This window comes from Mastigoproctus giganteus, chromosome 4, assembly GCF_048544385.1.
Source record: "Mastigoproctus giganteus isolate SK-2022 chromosome 4, ASM4854438v1, whole genome shotgun sequence".
Taxonomy (NCBI): Eukaryota; Metazoa; Arthropoda; class Arachnida; order Uropygi; family Thelyphonidae; genus Mastigoproctus; species Mastigoproctus giganteus.
In genome coordinates this window covers 66,970,317-66,996,400 of record NC_143578.1, presented here as the reverse complement: position 1 = coordinate 66,996,400, position 26,084 = coordinate 66,970,317, and the positions used below count along the sequence as shown (strand labels likewise).

The 26,084-nt window shown below is 39.6% G+C and overlaps 1 protein-coding gene across 1 annotated transcript; it reads left to right on the top strand.

Annotated features, from left to right (window-relative positions):
• The first annotated feature begins 226 nt into the window (after positions 1-226).
• LOC150086809 (protein phosphatase 1H-like) lies at positions 227-26,084 on the top strand. The gene is made up of 3 exons (XM_090372277.1): positions 227-314; positions 15,590-15,755; positions 25,804-26,084. Exons 1-3 carry the CDS (start codon positions 227-229, stop codon positions 26,006-26,008), a joined length of 459 nt encoding a protein of 152 aa, XP_090228403.1. The 3' UTR covers positions 26,009-26,084.

The window sequence follows — 26,084 nt, the reverse complement described above, 5'->3', positions numbered from 1 at the left end:
AGTAGAGGTCCACCTCCCCGTGGCAGGCATGTCAACTCTCATAATTCAGATTAATGGAAGTTAATTTTCAGATTGATCTTTCTGATGAGAGGCTAAGTGGCCAAATTATGTTTAGTTAAAATTTTGTGTTGAGTTTGTTTTAAATTAATATTAATTTGAATTTCAAAAAGATTAGTAACATTATTCCCATGAAGACCAAAACCATGCATAGGCTTCGGCCTAGGGTATGGTGGAGGCTAATGGAGTTCGGCCTTGTTCTTTGGGCGATCTTGTCGTGCACGTACCCGATGATCCAGTACATCCGAAAGATGCTTGTAGGGTTCAGATCACAATTTTGGGGTGGCCAATCCTACTTTTCCACACCCATAACCTCAAACCACTGTTACGACCCAAACAGTAGGGCATGGCGCGTTGCCTTGCTGATACAGGTATGGGCCCTCCCCGAAGTATTGCCATAATGTTGGAAGTGCATGAATGGTTAGGATGTCCTGGTACAGCATTCATCGTTTTGTCGATAACGAATAATAGGCCCACACCAAACCATGAAAGCAGCCCGATACCACGAGACTGCCTCCACCAAACTTCATCGTTGGGAAGATACAATCAGGACGAAAGTATATCTATCGCACTATATCAGACTGATAGAGTGCGAACCACCACTTGTCTGTCATTGGGTCTGTTTTCCACTGCTCTCCAGTCCAGGAATCGAGCTCCATACACCATGTTAATCGGTCTTGCCGTTTAACATGGCCGAACTGGTGGCTGCGTTAAAGGCCGAGTGGAGGAACATATCACGTGATATTTAAAAAAAGCTGGTCAAGGGTATGCGGCGAACATTGAAGGCCGTCATAAAAGCAAAAGGCTTCAGCACAAAATATTAAATGACACAATAAAAGCTCTTTTTTTGTCTAAAGCCGGGTGTCCGGATATTAATGGCAGGGCAGTGTATATGTATATAGAGTATGTTCGTGATAAATATATATGTAATTGTATATCTTCTCCTTAGTCCTAAATATTAAATCTAAACATATATAACCTACCTCTAACTTAGATTTCCTTCAGTGCTCTAGGCATTCCTAAACTTTTGTTCTTACCATGCCTTTGAGTCATAGAATGTGTACAACGCTGCCTAACTTCAATTAATTGTATACAACACTGCTTAACTAATTCCAATGAATTGTGTACAACACTGCCTAACTCAAAGCTATCCCTAGATGAGATTAACTCTGTCAGTCGTATTCGTATTTTAACTACTCCACACAGTCAATATTTAGTGACTTGCTTTTCTTGCCCTTTTCTTTCTTACGCCTCCAGTTGGTTATACTCCGTCCCCGGTTTTTTCGCTACTCAACTGCATTCCTTGGTCTTGGCTTACTGAACAGCCGGAGGTTCATCTCGAGATGCTCTTGGATTCTTCGTTTCGGGAAGTCGGGTAAACTATGACCTGCATCTTTCCACTGGTTCTCTCATTCAGACGGGGCTCCTGCTTCCAAAACATTCCTCTGGCCATCCATTAAAACTGCTTTCTCTACTTTTTGCAACTGTCTCACTTCCCCCCACTATCCCCTCAAAACCAGCACTCCTGCATAACTTGTTTTACAAAACCCTTTCCTTTAATTTCCTCCATCAACCCCACTCCAAAATTTATTTTCCGCATCTCCACCTCTCCTCGCGTTTCTCGTTTTTGTTCTACCTCTCCCTCCTTTTTCTTGAACGATCATTTTCATTTTCTCTTTTCTAATTTGCTCACGTCTCCATCTTTGTGTACGGCGTGTCCTGTATGGCCTGGCCACCCTTCCCCAGAAGTACAAGCGTCGGTTGCGGGGCGGCTTCCCTTTGCGACTTTCTGTGACGATCACTTCTTTTTAATCGTTTTGGTTCGCGTTATTGCCAGAATTCGCCGGCCATCAGTTTGGAAACGCATTTCAGGGTCGGTTTCTTTGTTCCAACCCGAAACTTAAGGTACCTGCCATTACCAGATTCACGGCTCTTTTATTACCTGAAGTACAGAAAATTTTCGGCAGAGGAGTTTTCCTTCGGTAGTCGTTTCTAAACTCTTCTCTCCCTTCATCCTTTTGCATTTGCTTAATTCACTACACTTACGACTTTTAAGAAACAATTCGGAGACGGTGTCTTTAATCCTTCCTCAACTTATTCTGTCGGTCGTCATCTGAGTATAGAGCTACATTACAATGTCAGGAAACAGACGTGTCTCCCTCCCACTGTCACTCTTCAGTTCTTAATCCCAACTTCTCCCACTGACAGCGTTAATTTGCGCTCTACTTTAGAGAAACATCCGTTGGGACCTTTAGATGAACAAGCAATTAGCTTACCCTATCTGTTTTGTATAATTTAATTGCAAAGACAGAAAGTTTATTTGTACGAGACTTGTAAGATTGGGATCTTACAGGGGGTTTCATGCATGGGACGGTTTAAGATTTATTTTTAGCATTTAATACTTGCTAGTTGCCCTGAACACTATGCCCTCAGCTTCGAAACGTGACACCTGAACGGGATTTTCAAGGATCGATTAAACTAACGACGGGAGCATATTTAAGGATAATCAAGGATCGGGCGTTCAGTAATTTTTCTTCAGTCAAAGAGTGATTGACTGTTGGAATAAACTCCCTCCTACTGTTGGGGAGGTTAGAAGTTTCTTTAAATGTAAAGACGGATTCGAGAAACACTTGAAAGATATAAACGTAAAAGTGACTGGGCATTCTTGACTTCTCTCTTTTCAGCAGTGCTAAGATCACTGCTGGACGTTTGATGCACCTTTTGCTGCCTTACTGCCATCCTTTGTCCTTCTGCAGTGTTCTGGATTTCATCGCTCCATCTGTCGGTCTTCCTTCCTTCGTTATTACATCTTGCGGTATGACCAGCCCATCTGCACTTTATATGTACTGTTATATCAGGCTCCCCTGCTCTCCTTCGTCTTTCCGTCCCTTAGGCAGTATGCTTCTTCCCGTCCTCCTTCGGGTCATTTTGTTTAAATTTATTCTTTTACGTTTATCGGTTGTTTTCGGCACATGACTCGTATGTTTAAATTTTTATTTTAAAAATATGGAGTTACAAGGACATTACGTTAATACCCATAAACCCCCCTTTGAAGTTACTTGATATTAAATTAGACTTCAGTATCATTGCTTACCGTGCCATTAAATCAACTTGTTTTTTTTTTTTTTTTTTCTTCAATTATAGAGCCTTATCTCTTTTAATCCGTCCTGGTCGGTTTAGTCTAAAACTATCAGCGGTGGACGTGTGAACGAACGCAAACCGTTTATCTCATAAAGAAGGGGGGGGGGGAGAAACAGAACAGTTGTAGTATCACTGGAAGCAACCCAAATCGCTCTACAGCTGTCCGAATATTACATACAGCGGTTGTGTATATTTTGTTTTTAATTCAAATAAAATCTGTTGAATTCATTTCACAAATGATTGTATATTTGTGAAATAAATATTGTATATTTGTGAAATAAATTTCACAAATATACAATTCTAATCTCAACGATGTCCATTTCCACTTGCAGTCTGCCAAACCCCATGTACCTTTTCTGACAGAATCTCAGTTATCGGTTGATTCAACTACTGCTCATCTCAGATGCCCAAATTATTCTCTGTATGATTCCTTTCGCCTCAAAGGTGGTACTTGTACATATGTCCGTTCTGATATTCCCTGTCAGAGACTCGGCAATTTGGAATCTCCTCTCTTTGATCTTCTCTGGCTTAAAATCTCTCTACCTTATTGTGTCAAATTCATCTGTTGTCTCTACCGTTCTCTCAACTCCACTAATCAGTTGGAGTTCTTTGACTTTCTCTCTTTGCAAGTTGACTTTCTCCAGTCCAACTTTCCTAACAGTGAGGTAATTTGCCTTGATGATTTTAATGTTCACAACTCCAGCTGGCTTCCCTTTTCTAGTCACACCGACCGAGCAGGTCGAGATGCTTGCTGAGGCTTTTGCAATTACTAATGGCCTAGCACAGATTGTTCAGTTACCTACTAGAATACCGGACAGTCCTAATCATACAGCCAATACGCTTGATCTTTTTCGCATAAACAACCCTTCTAAGTACACGGTCGAAGTGAGAGGTCCTTTAGGCACCTCAGATCACAACTTGGTGATTGTCTCTTTTCGAATGGAACCTTTATCTCATGGCTATTCCCAACCTCGTGTTGTTTGGCAGTACAAGAATGCAAAATGGGATGACCTGTGAGACTTCTTTTCTTCTTTTCCATGGTCGAATTACTGTTTCAAAACTTGTGATGTCAACGTTTGCTCAGATCGTGTCAGCGAAATTATTATTGCAGGAATGGAATCTTTTATCCCTCACTCCACTTTAAAATCTCGTCCTTTATCTATACCTTGGTTTTCCAATAAATGTGCTAAGGCTGTCCAAGAGAAGAATGTTGCTTATCGTACGTGCGGAAATTTGCCTTTAGCCAGCGGGTGGTTGGTTGATGGAACAGACTTCCATCCCTTGTGGTGGAGGTTGATAGCCTAAATAAGTTTAAGGCTCAGCTGGACAGGTATTTTGAACGAAGAGAGGGATGAAGTGGAAGTGGGTTTTTTTTTTTTTTTTTTTTTTGGCTGATGCTGCATAAGCTTGCTTTCTTGCATCAAATGCCTCTACTAATGCTAATGCTAATTGGCTTGTTTCTAATTCTTCAGTTTCATTTTTTGCCAACACCAAAGCTCGCAACAATTGTAAAGTAGTTATTAATCAGTCAAAACTAGAGTTTGAACAGGCTAAGAGTAGATAACTTGCTTCTTACCCTAACGGTAGCCGAGCATTCTGATCTCTTGCCAAAGCTATTGGCCGCAACTTTTGCCCATCTCTGCTCCCACCTCTGTCCAAACCAGATGGTTCTGTTGTCACTTCAGCCAAAGATAAAGCTGACCTGCTAGCATTCCATTTTTCTTCCAGCTCATGTATTAATGAACTTGGTAAAACACCTCCCACCATTCCCAACACGGTCCATTCAATGCCTCCTGTGGTCTTCCGTCAAAAGGATATCAGAAGGATTTTGATGAATCTTGATGCTAAGAAAGCTCCAGGTCCCGATGGTATTTCTCCACTTGTTCTCAAAACCTGTGCTCCTGAACTTACTCCTATTCTTTGCCGCCTTTTTTCACTTTCTTATTCCAAAGGTGTTTTTCCTTTTTCTTGGAAATTTGCTCAAATACAGCCAGTTCCTAAAAAGGGTGACAAATCCCTCCCATCCAATTATCGTCCCATTGCAATTACTTCTACTCTTTCTAAAGTAATGGAGAAATCAATTAACCGCCAACTCTTAAACTACCTAGAAACCTTCCGTCTGATCAACTATCGCCAGTATGGATTCCGTCAGTGTCGATCCACTGGTGATATTCTGGCTTATGTTACCCATTTATGGACTAATTCAATGGAAAGGTTCGGAGAATCACAAGTAGTTGCTCTTGACATCTCCAAGGCTTTTGATCGTGTATGACATAAAGGTCTTCCAAACAAGCTTCCATCTTATGATTTTCCAACTGTTTTTAGTAATTGTTTATCCAGTTTTCTTTGTGATCGCTCACTGAGGGTGATGGTAGATATCTCTCTGTCTTCTAACTTCTCCACTAATTCCGGTGTCCCCCAAGGTTCAGTTCTTTCCCCCACTCTTTTCCTCTTGTATATTAATGACCTTCTTCCATTGACAGGAAATCCTATCCATAGTTTTGCCGATGATAGCACATTGCATTCCACTTTCCATTTTGAGAAACCATGTCCTGCTCAATCAGCTACAACTTCTCGAAAATCTGCTACCAATTCCTTACATGCCGATCTTCAGGTAATTCTCCAGTGGGGCAAAGACAACTTAGTTGATTTCAACCCTTCAAAACTCAGTCTTGTCTTATATCTCGCAAAAACTATTCTTCTGATCCTATGCTTATGTTTAGTGACACTTCGATTTCTAGGCAAAATGATATATCTCTTTTGGGGATTAGTCTGACTTCTAATCTCTCTTGGCACAAGCACATTACAAATATTGCTTCCTCTGCATCTAAAAAACTTGGTTTTCTCTTTCGCTTTCGGCGTTACTTTTCTTCCAAACAGCTGCTCACTCTGTAGAAATCGCGAATCCGCCCTGCCATGGAATATTGTTTCCACATCTGGGGGTGGTGCCCCCAAAACCTCTCTCAGGCTTCATGATTCCATTCAGAAGAGGGCAGTTAGGTTAATTAATGATTCATCTCTAACAGAGTCTCTCCACTCGCTTTCTCATAGACGCACTGTTTCTGCTGCATGCCTCTTCTACAGATACTTCCATGGGCACTGTTCTTCTGAATTGGCTTCTATAATTCCCGCTCTCTCTTTCAAAACAGTCCGAACACGAGCCGTCACCAGCCAACATCCATTTACTGTCCAACTTCAAACCCACAGAACCAACTTTTCATCTTCCTCATTTATTCATTCAACTGCCGTTTTCTGGAACAACCTTCCTTCACACGTATTTCCTGAAAATTACAGTCTACAGAAGTTCAAGTCCATTGTTAACAAATATCTTCTTTCGTCTTCTCAACCTCCAACCAAAGCACGGTACTAAGAACTATAGGTTCTAATACCTCTCGTGTTTGGGGGGTCACATAAAAAAAAAAAAAAAAAAAAACACCGAGGAAATTAGTGGTTAACGAAGGCCGCTCCCCTTTCTTATTGAGCTAAAATCAGTTAATTAAAAAAAAATTAATTTTGATATCCCAAAATCCAAACAATAATACTTAACCAAGTGTTGTGTGTGTGTGTGTGTGTGTGTGTGTGTGTGTGTGTGTGTGTGTATTACTTTCTTTTTTTGGCTATTAGTTCATAGGAACTGAATACTCGCATTTTCTCATACGTCTATGAAATCGATTTCAAATTAAGAAGACGAAAATGAGTAAAATATGAGGAATACGGGTTTCCAACTACTATGGCATAACTATTCTAGCAATATCTATGCGTCTTTTGGAAGCGTTCTTTGCCCTGTGGGTCCATGAGTGATCTGGATGGTCTTAATGGATGGCCACTTGACCTGGACCGTTCAGAGATGCGGCTAAACGTACCAGAGGTAGCAAGGTGTGCCAGTTGAACACGCCCCAGACCATGATTGAACAGTTCCCTTGTTGACATGACGGGTTCATTGTTTCGTGCGGTTTCCGCCAGATACGCACCCTCCCAAAAAAAAAAAACCTATTTTAATTTAGGACACACGAATAATTAAATTCATCTGCCGTGCTGTGTCTTATGTTTGTTAATTGCATGTGTTCTGTGGTCGATTTTTCTGTTTGCTGGACGAAAAACCCACGTTTCTGGGGGAAAATCTTACTATTTACGCCTGAGACCGACTAACTCAGCCGCGGAGTGAATAAAGCCCATTAAAGTTCCCGCATCATCGACGGGATTCGAACTTTTGCCGGGCTTGGCGTGGGGAGGACGGTGACGATACCACTGTGCTAGCCGCGCAGACAATACGCACCGTCCCGTCTGTTCGAAATAACGAAACGGGACTCATCGGACCAGGAGACCCATCTCCAATCATCCAAGTTCCAGTGCCGAAGTTCTTACCCCCATTTGAGTCCTGTGTCGTGGTGTTACCAATGAAACTCTGGTGGCTTGGCAGCTCCCATTACCTATTGCGGCTAGTGATCGCCTGATGGTGTTGGTGGAGACGTTTCTGGCACCTCTCTCGTTGAAGTCGGTGGTGATTTGCGCCACCGTCGCTCTCCGGTTGGCTGGAAAAAATGAGAGAAAATATGAACAGCCTCTCCATCGACCTAAATAGAACTTCCTTAGGCAAGAAATGGACAAATGAGCTCCAAGGTGAAATCTCATTGCTCGTTCAATTCCGATTCTCCCAATAAGCAAGTTCAGTATATGTGCGAGGTTGTTATTTTGAGGTAGTTTCTTGAGGACAAACGAATTTGTTTTTCGTTGGTCTTTAATTCACTAATCTCATCCATATTGCATTTCTAATTCTTTGAATTGAATGATGTAATTTTTCCTCTAATTACGTGTTCACTTGGGGCTTGAGCCCGCAGTGTACTATTAAATAAGTTTCATTACGGTAACCTTTATCTAATATTTATTTCTTTTCCTCCCACAGGTATAGAGGCAAAAGGAAAGAAAAAAGGGAAGAGTTGGATCCAGAAAATATTTCGCTGTTTTATTTGCTGTTGTACTGGAAAGTAATCTGTTATTATAAACCTTCATTTTTTTTTTTGTTTTTCCATATCTGTTTCCCAAGCAAAATTGATGTAATCAAAAAAAATTTGTTCTCATGTTATTGACACTTTTAGTTAAAAAAAAAAAAAAAAATCGGCGTGCTAATGAGGAAAATTGTATTGTGTCAGAAGGAAACATCCGAGGTGGCGCAGTGTCAGAAGACGACATCAGTACGGGCGCAGTGTCAGAAGACGAGATCCGAGGGAGATCTATCTGTGGAAAGAAAAGGTAAATATAAACATTTTGTTTCGAAATTAAAATGGTCTCTTTTATCATAGTGATTTGTATATATTTGTACATTCAATTTTAAGGTCTGCTGGGTAATTGTTCTTTGCTACGTTTATAAAGTTGTCATGGTTGAACACAATTACGTCATCTATATATCTATAGAATTTTATATCGTCCGTAATGTTACTTTCATAATAGTGCAGATAGAGGTTAGCCATGGCGCAAGAACTGCTGGATCCCATAGCTATACCCCTGCATTGTATATACGCTTTGCCTCCCATTAGAATGCAGTTCCCTTTTACACTGATTTTAGTAAGGTCATTCCAATATTGTTTTTTTTTTTTTTTTTGGAATGACCTCACTAAAATCAGTGTGTTACTGTCAATGCGACTGCGCAATAAAAATAGCCATCCTTAAAACAAGTTAAGGGCGGGAAACTTCCCTTTTTCGACTCTTCGACTCTACGACCTCCATTGAAACACATCAAGTAAGTAATGTTATTGCAATATATTAAATAAACTTACCCGTTGGGCTTTGTGCATTCTATCACAGTTGCTGTAGAAATTATGGGGAATTAATTTGGTTCATAATAAATTTATAATAAATAATACTGATTTAACTAATAACAATTAAGATAAACATGGGACCAAAAAATTAAAAATAGAAACTTAGAATTTAGTAATTGGATAAAATAGCAAAGCTGTGATAGATGCAAACAGAAACGGGTAAGTAAGAAATGCATTACATCGAATGGACCGTCAATCCGCTCAAAGCCCCCGATGAAGTAGGGGATTGACGTCCATGTGATGTAATACAAAAATGTATAAAGATGTAATACAAAAACGTATAAATATGTTTAATATTATATCGTATTGTTTTAAAATAGTATTGCTACAGTTTTTCATCAATAATTGAAATGATTTTTTTAGCAATACGTAACAAGTTGAAAAATCCTGAATGTATAGGCCATGGGAAATTAAGATAACCGAGATTAGGCTAGCTTAAAGACCAGTAATGTATTAACTATAATACCTATGTGTAGAAAATACCTGTAATTAAGAAAATGAACAAAGATGGAATAAACCACAATAGAATGATAATACAAAAAGAATAACTATATATATATATATATATATATATATATATATATATATATATATATATATCGGTTAAGCCTATCGTACACAATGGCTACAGCTAGCTGTACCTGTTGCGAAAATTTCGCAGTTGGTAGCAAAGTTTTTCTCTAAATGTCTTAAAGAAATGTAGTACTCGTGTAATATCAATATATAGGTGTAAATGATGTATTCAGGATCGGTCTTTCAAAACGATCCTGAACACGAAAAGGCGTGTTTCTTCTTTGCAGCACGGCTTTATACGCTCATCGGCCGATTCACGTGCTTTCTTATACCGACCACTATCCATAGTGATTGCGGGTCAATATGCACCAATGTACTTTATACTGATGCATACCCGTTGGACTTTGGGTTCCAATCCCAGTTTGCTGTTAATTACAATATAAAATTAAAATTTCAGTTACTTTATAATTGCGATACCTAAATATGATAATTGAAGCAAGTAAAAGTGTTGCTTCTACTGTTGCGTCATTGTTATTATTATTATTATCAATTTATTTCTCTGTTGAAGAGACACCCCCCCCCCTGTGACAGCCATTGGCTAGAAAGGCGAGAGGTACATTACAAGGTGTGAAGCGGACCCGTGAGCAAAAGGTTACAAAGTTCATGGGACGTTCACCCTGAAAGGTTGAATACAGAATTTAGGAATACATGAGTAACTGTAATTTTATAATAGAATATTTACATTTTTGGCATCTTTGAGCATCTTAGAATATTTAAAATTTTGACATCATCTTAGGTTGGCATCTAGAATACCGAGAATATATAGTTTTTTGAGCCGAGTGGCTGTGCACTAGTTTTAGGAGTCAGCAAAGACTTGCAATCTGTACGCTTTTTCGTTACAGAGCTTTTCCGGTTCAGTTCTTAGTTGATTGAAGAGTTCTATTGTGTTTTGCTGGAAAAAAAGCGGCTCTCCATGTTTTTTTAAGTTGCTTTCAAGAGGATGTCTTGTTTCAGCAATTCTGGTGGCTTCTCGATGAGAGTGAAACAAGCCGTCAATACTGGGAGCCTCTAATCTTCCTGTTAGCATTTGGGCTAACGTGAAAATGTTTCTTGTGTTGATTGTCTGTTTCCAGGGAGGAATGCTGAGCTTGGAAAGTAGGATGGTTCTAGAGATAGTAAATGGGTGGTTCGAGATCCTGTTCAGCCATCTCAAGATCCAGTATTCAATACTAAGGAACGCTTTCAGGTTGCTCGGTAGGGCAGAGGACCAAATCTGTGACGCATACAGTGGGATGGGAAGTAAACATTTCAAGATATACTTTTTTAACAAGATCTGGGTTTCTAATGCCGATTGACTCCTGTTTGGCAGCCCAGAGCGCTGCTTATGTTTTAGTTTTGATGTAATCAAAGTGCTCGAAGAATGTTAGTCCCTCATCCCATTTTGGCCAAGGTCAAGGTGCGATTTAACTTTTGGAACTTCTCATCCGCTTACCAGCATAGAGATATTGTTCCTGCTCTTTTTCTTTGTAATTGTCATCTGGGCCGATTTTCTTGGGTTTAAACGTAGTCCAATACAATCGAGGTAATGCCCCAGTACATTTATTGTTTTACTGGCTTGTTGATTTGTTTGCTTAACTTGTTGTCGATCTTTAGATTTGACGAAAAATTTCAGGTCATCGGCATATGTAATAAAGTTGTCTTTATGGGATGCAAAAAATGGTTCCAGAGCTGCAGCAAATAACAGTGAGGAGAGAACGCCTCCCTGTGGCACTCCCTGAGAAATGGAGTAATGGGCAATAAAATCGTTATTACAGATTATGAGACGTCTTTCCTTGAATGCTACATAAAATCTTCAGGAGATTGCCTTGTATTTTGAAGTAGAAAGATAAATTTTGTTCCAGAGCCGTTTATCGAGATATTGTCAAAAGTTGCCGATATGACGAGGAAGATAATATCGAGCTGTTCCTTAATGTTGAGAGCTTTCTGCATCCGGAAAAGGGTCTTAAGGAGATTTGTGACGGTTGATCTTCCAGATAAGACGGAGTGTAGGTGCAGAGGACGATCCCCGAAGCAGTGTTGGGTGAGCGCTGAGAGAAGGGTCTTCTCAAAAATTTTCAAGATGGTGCAACTTATGGCTATGGGTCTATAGTCTTTGGCGTTTTTTTGGTTTCTTTATTTTGGGAATGGGCCTGACTATGTAGCTGTTCCATATACAGGGGAGAGTACCTTTTTGAATGATTTGATCGAAAGTGTGATGCAACACCTCAATAATATATATAAAGCTGCTGATTTTTGCCGTGAAACGAGGGAAGTTATCAGGACCAACAGTTACTCTATTAGGAAGTTCATTTATGGCTTCATGAGGTTTTCTTTGGTAATTGTGATGGTTGTTAGCCGTGTCTTTCTTAGTAAGTTTGAAATGGATTCTTCTTCCACAACAGCAGATGGAAATTTGTTCCAACAAACAACCAGCTGCTTGGAAATGCTTCGAACGTTCTGGAAAAAACACCGCAGGCTACCAGTCCCCTGTCTCAGAGAATGAGGAGGATTTGATGAAGAACTCTTTATTGATTTGGTTGCTACTCTGACGTTTCAGAATTGCTTTTTGTTCTTATCATCTATCTATTCCTGTATGGTTTGACCAGTGACCCTGCCGGCCAGTCCTGAAAATTCAGTAGCAACGAGGACTGTCCCATTGGGCACGTGACAACACGTGCCCAATTAAAGGCGTAAGCAGGATGCCTCGTCTTTAATTGTTTAATTTCCACTGTTAATCCAAACTCAGTTTTACATGTCTTTAATGTTACTGGGCTGCGTTGCAGGGCCTAATCTGGAGACAAAGATTTTCTCTCGTGTAGGAACAGCTGTAATATTATATTTGGCCAGCCTATTCAAATCTCTGTTGGATGTGCTACGAAAATCGGTACCGCAACCCTTGCGATTAGAAAAGCAAGGTGCTGTACACTGCCAGACATTATTATCAGTAGTGTGGGTCTTATTCGAGGAGGTGTTGCAACTTGTTTCTGGCAAAGGCGAATGCGTAATACTATTGGAACTGGGGTCGTGCAGTCTGTAGGATACTTCTGCTGTCCCATTGGGACTACAGAAACGGATATGCACGAGACGTTCATTTAGTATGGCGTTCTGAGGAATAGCCATTTATCACAACCCTCTGCATCCTGCCCTGAAGCTCTCCTGCTATCCATCTAAGGATTTTCCCAGTGATTCCAACCTGTTCCAGCTTACAAAGCAACCGCTCATGTGGGACTGAGTCAAAAGCTTTGCTGAAATCTAAATAAACAATGTCGAAATTATTCCCTAAATCCAGCTCGTGAGTGACCCTTTCGAAATAGCGAACCAGATTTGTTAAACATGATTTTCCGTTTACAAAAACGTGCTGAGTATCCTTGAAAATTTCAATTCGATCCAAATGATCCTGAATTCCACCCTTGATCATTGCCTCCATGATTTTCCCTACCACTGAAGTCAGACTGACAGGTCGATAATTTCCCACTTCACTCTTAGAGCCATCCTTAGGTATGGGAGATACATTGGCACTTTTCCAATCCAAGGGAATCTCCCCAGAGTCTAGTGATGCTCGCATAATTAGCCTCAATGGTTCAATGCACTCACTTGCCGCCTCCCTAAGATTATAGGGTATATTCCATCAACTCCTGGAGCATTACTGGCCTGTAGGTTCGAAAAAGTTTTTTCATTAAATAATCTTGCGAAATTTCAATATCATTAATTGCATATTTTTCAAATTCGCCGCTACAATTTCCCATTGCCACAAAAGGTTTTTCATTTGTAAATATCGATGCAAAATAACTGTTGAATTAATCTGAAACGTCAGCTGGTATATATAATACTATCCCCTTTCGCTTAAATAAAGATCCGATCTGGTTTGTCCGGCTCTTCTTGGCATTTATATATGTGAAGAATTCCCTAACCCCCCCCCCCCCCGCTCTTTGTTCTGTTTGCTAGTGATTTCTCATAAACTGCCTTTCCCAGTCGAACCTTTTCTGTGGGTCTATTACAGAACATCTTGTAGCTGTTATAGGCTTCGGTACTTTTTATTGCTCTGTAACCTTTCCATGCCACCTTTTTCTGCTCAAGTAATGTGGCAACTTCACTATTCATCCATCTTGGAACCCTTCTCGTGGAGTATTTTTTTAATGGTATATACGCATTCAAGGCATCTGTGATTAATGTTTTAAAAGCGTACCACAGTTCAATTGTATTCATTCTCTGCGCGATATCTACCCAGTTAATAGAGGTCATGTAGTACCTTAAGGCATCGTAATTTCCTTTTCTGAAATTAAAACCCATTCCTTTGCCTTTTACTTCTGCTACCTCTCTCGTCATCATCCACCGTAGAACTCCGTGATCACTTCCTGCTACTGGTACCTCTACTGTCAGCCCTGTTATGTCATCTGATTAATGGGTGATGATGAGGTCTAGGATATTCTTTTCTCTAGTGCTTTCCCTGATATGTTGATACAAATAACAGTCATCTAGTTGATTTAAAATTTTTTTCCCATGTCGAGTTTCCTTCCCATTTAGTCCAATCAATTAGAGGCAAATTGAAATCACCCATAATAAGGCATTGACGCTTACTTGCCCATTCCATTTGCATGTAGAGGCTTTCGTCATAATCTTTACAATCACTTGATCTGTAGATTACTCCTACTCGCATTATACCTTTGTTTCCAACTATCTCACACCATACCGATTCTATACTAGCATGTGAAACGTCTGAATCCGGGAAAGCTATCGTCACACTCAGGCTGCTTCTGATAAGAAGCATTACCCCATCACCCCTTCTATCTACCCTTTCCTTCCTAAATACATTATACAAGCCGTACTGAAACTCATCATCCACAATTTCAGGGTGGCACTACGTCTCTGTAAGCCCTATTGTGTCCGCGTTACTTGTTTTAACCAGCAGTTCGAATTCGCTCATTTTATTGACGACACTTCTAACATTACTATATAAACAATTAAGACTTACTGTTCTGGTATATTTAACTACACTAACACAACCCTTGAAGTTTTTTAGGCTCTCTTCTCTGGCATTAGCTACCCGCCCACGTGAAACGTTTCTGCCCCAGAACATCTAGATAATACGTCCAGATGGGGGTAACAGATAAGAACTCTTAAGGTATGTGCAAGAGTTACTCTGACCAATATTATCAGATAAACGCGTGTCAATATTACCCACATCCCCCCCTAATTAGCAGTTTCCCTGAACCTTTAAGGTATCCTCAATAATACCGGCAAAAACCTTTGCACCACCTTTCTTCAAGTGTATCCCGTCTCTACAAAACAAATTCCTTCTATCTACAAGTGTGGGCCATGCTGATAGAAATTTCTCCCCTAAAGCCTTGCAGGTATTGTCACCGTCCTCCCCACACCGGGTTGAAAAGGCCCGGGTTCGAATCCCGTCGATGACGCGAGAACTTTAATGGGCTTTTTTCACTCCGTGGCTGAGTTAGTCGGTCTCAGGCGTAAATAGTAAGATTTTCCCCCAGGAACTGGGGTTTTTCGTCCAGCAAACAGACAAATCGACACGCAGTTAACAAACATAAGACACTGCAGCACTGCAGATGAATTTAATTATTCGTGTAGTCTAATTATAATAGGGTTTTTTTGTTTTTTTTTTTGGGGGGGGGGTGCGCATCTGCCGAAAACGGCACGAAGCTATGAATCCGTCATGTCAACAAGAAACTGTTCAATCATGCTCTAGGGCATGTTGAATTGGCACACCTTGCTACCTCTGGTACGTCTAGCGGCATCTCTCAACGGTCCAGGTCAAGTGGCAATCCATGCAGACCATCCACATCACTCATGGCCCCACAGGGCAATGGACTCTTCCAAAATCGGAATTTATTTATTTTTTTTATTTTGTTGGCTGATACTGTTTAACCTTGCTTTTTTGCATCATGTGCCACTACTATTGTTATCTTTTTTTAATTACATTTTCACTTTCAGGTAGCACCACATGCATATCAGTGTGTTTTGTAAAATGATGAAGATTTTTAATTTTTTACTTTTCCTTTCAGGTGTGTGTGTGTTTGACTTAACTGCTGAAGAATTAACTGATAGTGATGTCCTTGTAATGGGAACTGATGGACTTTGGGATGTTACACCTAATGAGAAAGTAGGAGAGGTTGTTCAGAAGTCTCTTGATCACTTTCCAGCAAATGATGTTCAACGGTATAAATACAGGTAACTTATCACAGGATTAGTTTTTGTTTGATAGTATTGCTAGAGACATAAGTAAAAAGGCCTATGCACTCTGGATTCATTATTTTATTAACTATTTTGCAGCCTTTATTCCATACTATCCAAACCTTTCACAGCGGGTTTCTGGGGTCCTAAAATCTCATGGGATAAGGTCCGTACAACTCCCAGGCAGGAAGTTGCAGTCCCTCATCTTCAAAGTGAAAACACCCATTCCCACCTTATTACAGAGTGGGCTAATCTACCGCATTTCTTGCTGTGACTGCACCAGCTGCTATGTCGGGGAAACTGGCAGAAGACTCGACAAACATATTTCAGAACACGAAAGAGCCATTCACTTAGTGGACATAGAACACTCGGCCATTGCTAAGCACGTCTGGTCAACCCGACACGACATTAACCGTGCTGCGATGTCATGGTTGTCGATCGGTCCCACCATTACCGACACTGCACCTGGTTGGAATCGCTGCACATCACGTGCTCTAATACTTCTGTCATCAGAAACAAAGGATGTTGTGTTCATCCTATTATCAAAGCAACCATTCTCATGACTGACAAATGTTGCAACGTTCCCATACGTCACAACCCACAGACTTTAACTTCCAACGATTAGTTGTTGCATCACACAGTTCACTGCGCATGACTGCCATCACACGCTCTTAAGTTCTACGTTCCTAAAACTTTCAGTCCAACAGTTAACTGATGATAAAGCCCAAAAGCTTTTTGTATTACTGGTTACTGTATGTATTTGTTTTACTGTTTATTGTATGTATTCAGCATTAAACCAGCTTTGACTACAACCCATCATTTTATTTTACTTTCTGTTCCACTCTATGCTGCAAAATAGTTAATAAAACAATAAAATTGCTAGAGAATTTTTTTTTAAATATAAAAAAATTCAAAATAACTTTATAATGCCAAACATTTATGTTTTACCCATACTTGGTGCAGCATTTTAAACTAGTACTTTCTATTTTGCAAGTTCGTTTGGACAACTTGACGTAATTTTATAAAAAAAAACATTACTTAACAGTATAAACAATGCAATTTTAGTTCTTGAAAATTAAGTTGAGCAAATTTACACACTTGTTAGTTACACAGCTGTCATCTATGCTGAAAATTTTTTTGGATTCATAGGACCATATTTTTTTGAGAAGGAAGCTCAAACAGGAAAGCCCTCCCATTGGAGAAATGCAATTTCAACTTTGCTGTAGAAAAAGTTGATTAGGAGCCACCTTAATTAGTCTCTCCTATTATTTGGTATGGAATCTCTTCAACTAGTCCAATCATGATATGATTACAGTGCTATCTTCAGGCAACTGATTGCTTACATTTTGGCTTTTCAGTCACCAAGACATTCATTTGCTAAGTGAGATGCATTTATGGGATGGGCTAGTAACAAAATCTGTTATTCTGTTACTAGCATTAAATTATGGGTGGGAGAAAGTTTTTTTTTTTTTTTTTTTCAATTGAAACACCAAACATGAAAGTTATCTAATTTTATAAATTTATAGCACTTAGTACCATGCATGGATTGAAGGAGATGGTGGGGAGTGTGCCAGACAATTTTGCTCTAGAGACTAGCATTAGCAGAGGCATACAATGCAAGAAATCAAGCTTATACAGCATCAGCCAAAAAAAACCCTCCCATTTCACTCAGCTATTCACTCCAAATGCTTATCCAGCTCAGCCTTAAATTTATTTAAACTATCAACTTCCACAACAAGAGAGGGAAGTCTGTTCCAGCAATCAACTACCTGCTGGCTAAAGGCAAATTTCCGCACATCTATTCTACAACTGACTTTCCTCAGTTTGAATCTATGCCACCTCAGGTTCTTAACCTGTTCAAGGCCTTATACACCTCAACCAGATCACCTCGCATGGGCCTAATCTCCAGGCACTGCAATTTGCAGAACATAAGTCTATCTTGGAACGAGCACTGCTTCATTCCCCTCCCCAATCTTGCTACCCTTCTTTGTACTCATTCTAGCAACTCTACATCCTTCCTAAAATGAGACCTCCAGACCTGTAATTCAAGGTGTGGCCTGACCATTGCCTTGTACAATGGAATAATCACCTCCTTGTCCCTGCTAGCAAAATTCCTATATATCATTGACAAGACTCTGTGGCCTGCTCAGCAAACTTCATATCTGACTGCACAATTACCCCCAGGTCTTTTTCACTCTACACTTCCTGAGTGTAGTGCAACACAGTTGGTACATTTCTCTTAGGTTACTGCTACCATATGCAGTACTTTGCATATGTCAATGTTAAACTTCAGTTGCCACTTCTCAGCCCATTTGCCCCAACTTATCTAGATCTATTTGCAGTAGCATACTATCTTTACTGTCATTGACAACCCTGCCAACCTTTGTATCATCTGCAAACTTGGACATTAAGCCTAATATACCCTCATCAATATCATTGATGAATACACAAAACAACAATGGGCCCAGCACCGAACCGTGGTGAACTCTACTAATAACATTAGTCCACAAAGAGCAGTGTTCATTGATTACCACTCTCTGTCATCTCCCACTCAACCATCCCTTTATCCATTGTAGCAACTTGCCCTTAATGCCATATTGCTCTAATTTGTACAGCCTTCCATGTGCAACAGTATCAAAAAAAGCTTTCCTGAAATCCAAGTATATGATATCAAAATTAATTTTTTGCATCCAATTCCTTTGTGACCACATCATAGTATCCAATCAAATTGGTCAGACAAGACCTCCCTTTAACAAATCCATGCTGTGTGTCTTAATTATTACTTCAGTCTTGTCTAGATGATCCTGCAATGCTTCTTTAACGTGTGACTCTATTATTTTCCCCGAAACACAAGTTAAACTAACAGGTCTATAGTTACTTGTGTGTCCCCTTTTTAACCCCCTTTGTGAATTGGGGATACATTTGTACACCTCCAGTCCATGGGGGTCCAAGGAAGCTCTCATAATTACGGCTAAGGGTTTGCTTACTTCCTTTGTTGCCTCCTTTAATACAACTGGATAGATCCCATCCACCCCAGGTTCCTTCCTTATATTTAACCTCAACAATTTATCCTCCACGTTGCTGTCAGTTATTACAAAATCACTTAGCTTCCTGTTGGAGTTTGATAAACTTATGGCATTCCCCTCCTTGAATAACTCCTCGTGTGAATGTAGATGCAAAATACTCATTCAATTTATCTTCTACTTGAGCATGATCATCAATGGTCAACCCATCTGTATTAAGTGGACCAATCTGATTCATCCCTTTCTTTTTGGAGGTTACGTAAGTAAAGAACTCTGCTGTTTTTCTTTGCATCGTTTGCAAAAATTTCTCATAATCTGCCTTCACCTGCCTAACCTCCTTTGTGACTTGATTACAGACTAGCTTATATCTGCCATAGGCTTTTGTTTCGCCTGATAATTTATATGCATCCCATGCATTTTTCTTCTCTGCAGTGAGCCTCACTTCAACTGTCTTGTTTTCACTTCCAGCCGAATGTAGCAGTTATACTGCTGAGCTTCATGCCATTAAGATTGCTCTGAAAAATATCTTACTGCTGTCAATAAATAAAAGTATAATATAGACTGATTCACAAAGTGCTATTTTAGCTTTGAAAGGCACTTCCTCATCTAACAGTCCTTTATTAAAACTCATAAGACATAAGCTGATGCAGCTTCATGAGCATCAACAAACTGTTATCTTTTCTTGGATCCCTGGCCACAGTGGTATTCCAGGAAATGAATGTGCAGATAATGCTGCAAAGCATCCTTCCAATATAGCCTCAACAAATGATCTAGTCCCATATCCTGATTATAGACACAAAATACTGAGAACATGCATGGAACAATGGACACTTCTGTGAAAAATGCAAACAAATAACAAGCTATTTCAAATAAAACCCGACCCACAATTATGGACTTCTATCCTTTGTAAAAATAGAAAAGAAGAAGTAATCTTAGCCAGAATCTGAATAGGTCACACTCACCTCACCCATCTATATATACTTACAGGGAATGATCCTCCTCAGTGTGTGCACTGCTCACAACCACTTACAGTAAAACATATACTCCTGGAATGTAGCTTGTTTAACAACATCCGACGAATGGCTTTTAGTTTCATCTCAGATCTGCAACAACCTCTGTCTCTCGATAGCATCATAGGTAAAGAAGCAAATCTCTCTGAATTCTTTCTCTATTTAAAAAAATTCAAAAGTATGACTGTTTCTAACTGCTGTACAAGCAGTTCCTATATGTAAATTCCATTGATTTTGGAGGTGCAATATGGCCTAAGTTGCCCTTGCACCAGAAAACACCACCACCACCACAACAACAACAGCGAGCCTCATTAATTCATCTGACATCCATTTAGGCCTAAATCTTGAACAGCATTCCTTAGTTAGTATGAAAAGGCTAGTAGCCTTTAAGATTAAATCCCTGAATGCTTCCTATTTAGAATTCGCCGTTGGTAACATCATCAGTTGATCCCACTGTATAGAATTTAAAAACTGTTCAAGACCACTGTAGTTACCTATGCAAAAGCAACAGCCCTTCCCTTTACCCTTGATGGTAGTTATATGTTTAAATAACTCCCACATCATTACATTGTGATCACTGTCGCCCATTGGTTCCTTTATCTGCAAATTCTTAATGCATGAAAATAATCACTGCCGATAATCAGATCAAGGGTATTACTCCCTCTGGTTGCCTCTCGAACATGTTGCTGTAGAAATAGTCATCCAGTAAATCCAGAAAAGTTGCTAGTGTGTGAGTGACCAACCCACATGTTCCAGTCAATATCTGGAAAGTTAAAATCCTCATTATAAGACATTCTGATTTACTGGCCCACTCTGTTTCTCTGCACAATTGCTCATTGTACTCATCAGATTCATTAGGCCTATAACACATACCTACTCTCATTTTCCCTGTACAACCTGTAATGGATGTATTCCACTTGAGAGTGATTTCTATAGCTTTGAGTTATTAAAAATAACAGTGCATATCATCACAGTTAAATTAACACATCTTAGATGAAACAGTGATCCTTGGTTGCATTCAAAAACCAAGCTGTAAGTCTTCCCAGTGAAAATGTCCATCTCCATATCTAAAAAAGGCAAGGTAGGTCAGGTCAATCATCAAGATCACGTTGATTATTTTCTTCGACAATGAGGGAATTGTTCATCAAGATTTCTTTCTGCTGGGCCGAACTGTAAATAACCAGTGCTACTAAGGTGTTTGATAGAGGATGTAAGGAGAAAACCCCCAAACAAATGTTGCCCTTGGGATTAGCTTTTGCATCATCACAGTTAGTTGACCTACGTAGCATAGATAAGGTGTCAATGGTTCAGTAGGTAGTAAAATTCAGAGCATGATGGGTAAAAGCAAGGGTTTATCGGACTTTGATAAAGGACAGATTGTGGGTGCTTGATGAGCTAGTGCCTCAATTTCCCAAACAGCTGAAATGGTGGGGTTTCGAGAGCCGCCGTAGGCAACATGTACCAGGACTGGTGTCAAAATGGTGAAACAATGACCCGACGGCAAAACTGCAAAAGTCAGCGAAAGGCTGATATTAGAGATGAGCTCCAGGTCCGACAACTCGTACAGGCGAATAGGCGCAGCACTGTTGAAGAGTTGACTATCCAATACAACATGGGCCAACCCGGAACAATATCTGGCATGACCATGTGTCGCACGCTCGCATGTACGGGCTATACCAGCAGACGATAGAAGACTGGAAGGTGTGCTGGTCGGATGAGTCATGTTATTTACTCCACGCCATGGATGGTCGTGTATGGATGTTGTTGATGGCCATCAACAACATGAGGCTCTTGATCCATCATGCATGGTATCAAAAATGAAGTGCAAGCCGGTGGATGCAGTTGTATGGTGTGGGCCGTGTTTCACTGGCAGGACCTTGGAGCCCTGGTGCACGTGGAACAATGTATCACTAGTCTCCGCTATCGTCAACTGCTTGCTGACTGTGTACACCCTGTTATGTTACACTTTTTCCAAATGGCGATGGCGTCTTCCAAGATGACAGTGCTCCTAGCTATCAGGCACTTGTTGTGCAGGAATGGTTTGAGGAACACAGTTCTGGCTTTCTGCATATCGATTGGCCTCTGAACTCCACCAATATCAATCCCATAGAGCACTTGATACACCAATCACCTCCATACCTGCATTGCTGACTACATTACACAGATTGGTTGGCCATACCTCCCAAACACTTCCGACATCTTGTTAAATCAATGCTACATCAGATAGCTGCTGTACTGACGGCAAAAGGAGGACCTACGAAGTATTAGGTAGGTAGTCATAATTCAGTGATCACTCAGTGTATATGCATGATACAAATCTGATACCACTTCCAAGCGATAGAGGATATCATCAAGTGTTTATTCACCAATCAGAAAATGTGCATGCTGCAGTAGATGGTTGCATAATTTCAAAATTGTAATTGTGGAGAAATTTACCAACAAAATTCCATCCTTTCCATCCTCTTGTTATTTCATAGATTAGCAGCTTCTTTACAAGCTGCAGCTTATGTGGTTTTATTTCAGATAACGATATACCATGTTACATACTGTTTGCTGTGACATGTTAAATTCACAATTGGCATGTCACATTGCCTTGTGCTTTGTGTAAAACTTCCTTGAGCTAGCTCAACTGTGCTCTGACTTTTGTTCAACCATTGCCTCTGTCAAGATGATAGTACAAATATGCATCCTTTATGAATTTTTCATACCATTGCATAACTGTAAGTCGACTTGGTTGCTTCTTTTTAAACAGTGTTCAAAATTTGCACAAAACAGTGGTGCAGACTTTAAATCGTTGTACCAAAGCACCCATTCCGTCTCTTCTTAGAGTTGGCAAATTCTGCTATGATTACAGTTCTGCGACTTTGCTTCCATCTACTGCAGAGAACAGTTTTTCAGTTTTTTTAAAAAAAAACACGGAAGATATCCTCTATCACCTGCAAGTGGTTTTAGATATGGATTCAGGTACTTGAATCGCACAATAATATTTTAGCTTTGTAAAGGAGTTTTGCAGATGGACTGCTGGTCAGTATTATCTATGCAGTCCCGTTGGTAGTTTTATTTATTTATTTATTTTTTTAATTTTGAAAACATTTTTCATTTTGGCCAATTTTATTGCCTTGTTAAGCGATGTTCAACAGCAGAACTGCATTGAGCAGCCCAAATACAGTGGTGCCCCAACATCCAATGGTAATTTGTTCCACAAAACCCACTGTACATTAAAAATATTGTAAGTTGAAACCAATAATGCATTGATTTCCTGTAATTCATTCTATTTGACAGGCAACTCCAACAGCACATAAAATAGGTATTTCTTGCATGTTATACTTGATTTTTATATTAAAAATGAGTGTTTTATAAAGACTATTTAATAAATAGTTATAAAATATCTTAAAATAAAAAACAAACAATAAATTAGCATTTATCTTAGATATAAGTGTAGTGCTGATGAAATCAGTGGTGCTGGTGGTGTAGTGGTGGTGGTGGTACTAGATCAGGCGTCAGGTGTCTTTTCAGGCTTTTGTCTTTTGCTGCTACTGGCAAAGAAACTGTCCAGAGTGGACTGTTTTTTTAAGAGTTTTTTGGATGCCTCCGTAGCCAGGTGGGCAGGAGCAGCAGTGCATAGCACATGCTTCTTGATTAGACTGGAGTTCAAGCCCGTGACCACCAAATACGGAGGATGCAGAAAGGTCACGGAATGACCACTGCATATCCCTCGAGCAATATGGCCTTAGTTGCTAATGCCCCTAAAAACCAAATAATAACAATAATAACGAGTTTTTTGTAGCTTCCTGAAGTAAGAAATAACTTCATCTTCCATATTGCTCATCATGAGTTCGATGTTTTCGGTGTTGGGGTGTTTTTTTTTTACCACTTCTCTTAAATGCTCCCAACTAGAAATGACAGCCTTCAACTCTTCTTCTTCCTCTTCCTCTCCAGTGTCACTCTCCGTAATTTTCTCCAACTCTTGTAGCTCCTCTGTTGTTAGCTCACACCCATGAGCGTCAGTAAGGTCCTCCAAATCCTCTTTGTCAACCTCCAGACTCATTGATTTACCAAGAGTGACAATATCATTTATCAAATCCGACAAAGTTATAGATGATTAAAGGCCAGATGTTTATCCAGGCTGAATATAAGCACCTGGTGGAAACATTATTCCAAGCACTTATCAGTCCAGGATGTTGAACTTCGACCTCCAAAAATCTTTGAGGTGACAGTATTTTCACTAGTGGTTGCTGCAAAGCAACTTGCAAACATTTTCTTGGTATATATTTTTTGTATATATTATTTTGCAATCACTTGCTGGTCCATTGGTTGAAGAAGAGGAATGGCATTGGATGGAAAAAATTTGACTTGAACAAAGTTATATTGTTCCTTAAGAGATGGAACAAGGTTGGTATCATGGTTCGGTGCATTATCCAGCAGGAGCCTTTACAGGAAGTTTATTTTTCTCAAGATAACTTTTCGCTGAAGGACAGAAAACTTCAAGCACCCATTCACTAAAGACATATCTTGTTACTGTACCAAAACACTCCCAGCATGCCTTTGTTGACTTTTTTTTTTGTTTAAATATTCTGGGGCTGTTAAAGTGATACACCAGCAAAGGCTTCAGCTTAAAATCTCCAGAGGCATTGGCACCCAACAAAAGAGTGAGCCTATCTTTCATAGGCTTATGCCCAGGTAAACTAGCCTCATCCTTAGTGATGTATGTTCTCCTGGACATTCGCTTCCAGAAAAGGCTGGTTTTCTCAACATTAAAAACTTTCTGGGGAAGATAACCCTCCTGATCAACAAACTCTTGGAATTCAATTTTAAAGGCCTCAGCTGCTTTTCAAGTGTTCGAACCCGCCTCTGCTGGCTTTAAAGTCTTCAAAGTGCACAGCACTGCCATTGATTGATGGAGCCTTAAGTTTCAGATCATCATAGATCTCCTTAGCACATTCACAGATAAATTGTCTAGGCACTGTGTCACCCTTCATCTGCTTTTCCCTAATCTATATTAACAAAAGCCTTTCCATTTCCACAATAGTCTCTTCCCTTGTGCACCGATGTGAATTATCACTAACTTTAACACTCTTTAGGATATCCGTTTGTTTAACTATTGTAGAAACAGTCAATTGAGTAAAACCATACTTGTGTACTAATGAACTAATTTTTACTCCTTCATGTTTTTTTATCATTTCCTGCTTCACTTTAATTGAAAGTTTATTCTTAACTTGCACTTTAGGAGCCATGGTTATTTAATTTCAATTTATTTAATTAATAAATTCAAAAATAATCACAATGTGAAATTACTGTAATTGCGTAAAATTAACAAAAATATACTCTGCGTACTCACTGAACAAGCTCATCAAACAGAAGATAAAGAAACTTTCCAGAGTACTGTAACATGCAAGAATGTTGTATTGAACAATAACAAAGACACTAATTGGTTGAGAACAATCATACGAGTGATGTTCCATGCGCCATGCTTCTGAAAATTTCTGCCCATTCATCATTCCAGCTATATCGGAAAGCCATTGGTTATTAAGAATATCGGTTGTCGATGTTATCAGAAGTCAGGGGCCCCAGTGTAAGTTTATAAACAGCCATTAGTGGTGATCATATTAATGACATATTATATACCACTTTCTCCATTAGAAATCATGGTTATCACAAGTCTAATTAGTATTACTGCAATGACCTTGACCTTCACTTGCTCTTATTGCAAGTGCCCGTTGATGAACAAAAAATTCTTCCTTGTGTTAATCATCCTTGAAAGTATCCCAACTTAGGAAGGTTAAAAATACAAAAAGGACACCTGTTAAATTATTTACATCCATATTAGAGTGTCCATTTTTGAGAGCTTTCCTAATATATAATTTTTAATACTTCTGGCTATGTGTCCACAGCAAGAGGTTTCCCTTTTAGAGAGGTGCTCATTAAAGAAGGTTTTACTGTATTTTACAATTCTTCATCTACTGATATAAGCAGCTACTTTAATATTATTTTGATTATGCCATTTTTACATAGGTATACTTCAGCAGCACAAGATTTGGTAATGCACTCAAGGGGAAAATTACGAGAACGCAATTGGAGAACTGCAGAAAATAAAGCAGCTACAATAGATGATATTAGTGCTTTTGTGATACCCTTGCGTCCCTACAAGGAGGAATATTTACTGTGGAAAACAAATCGTGATATTCACCCAGTTATAATGCTTGGTGATTTAAAATAACAGCTGCCCTCTTTTTCCTTGTTGAAGATAATGAAATCTTTTACTGTAGAGACCATTGAGGAAGCATCTAAGGAAT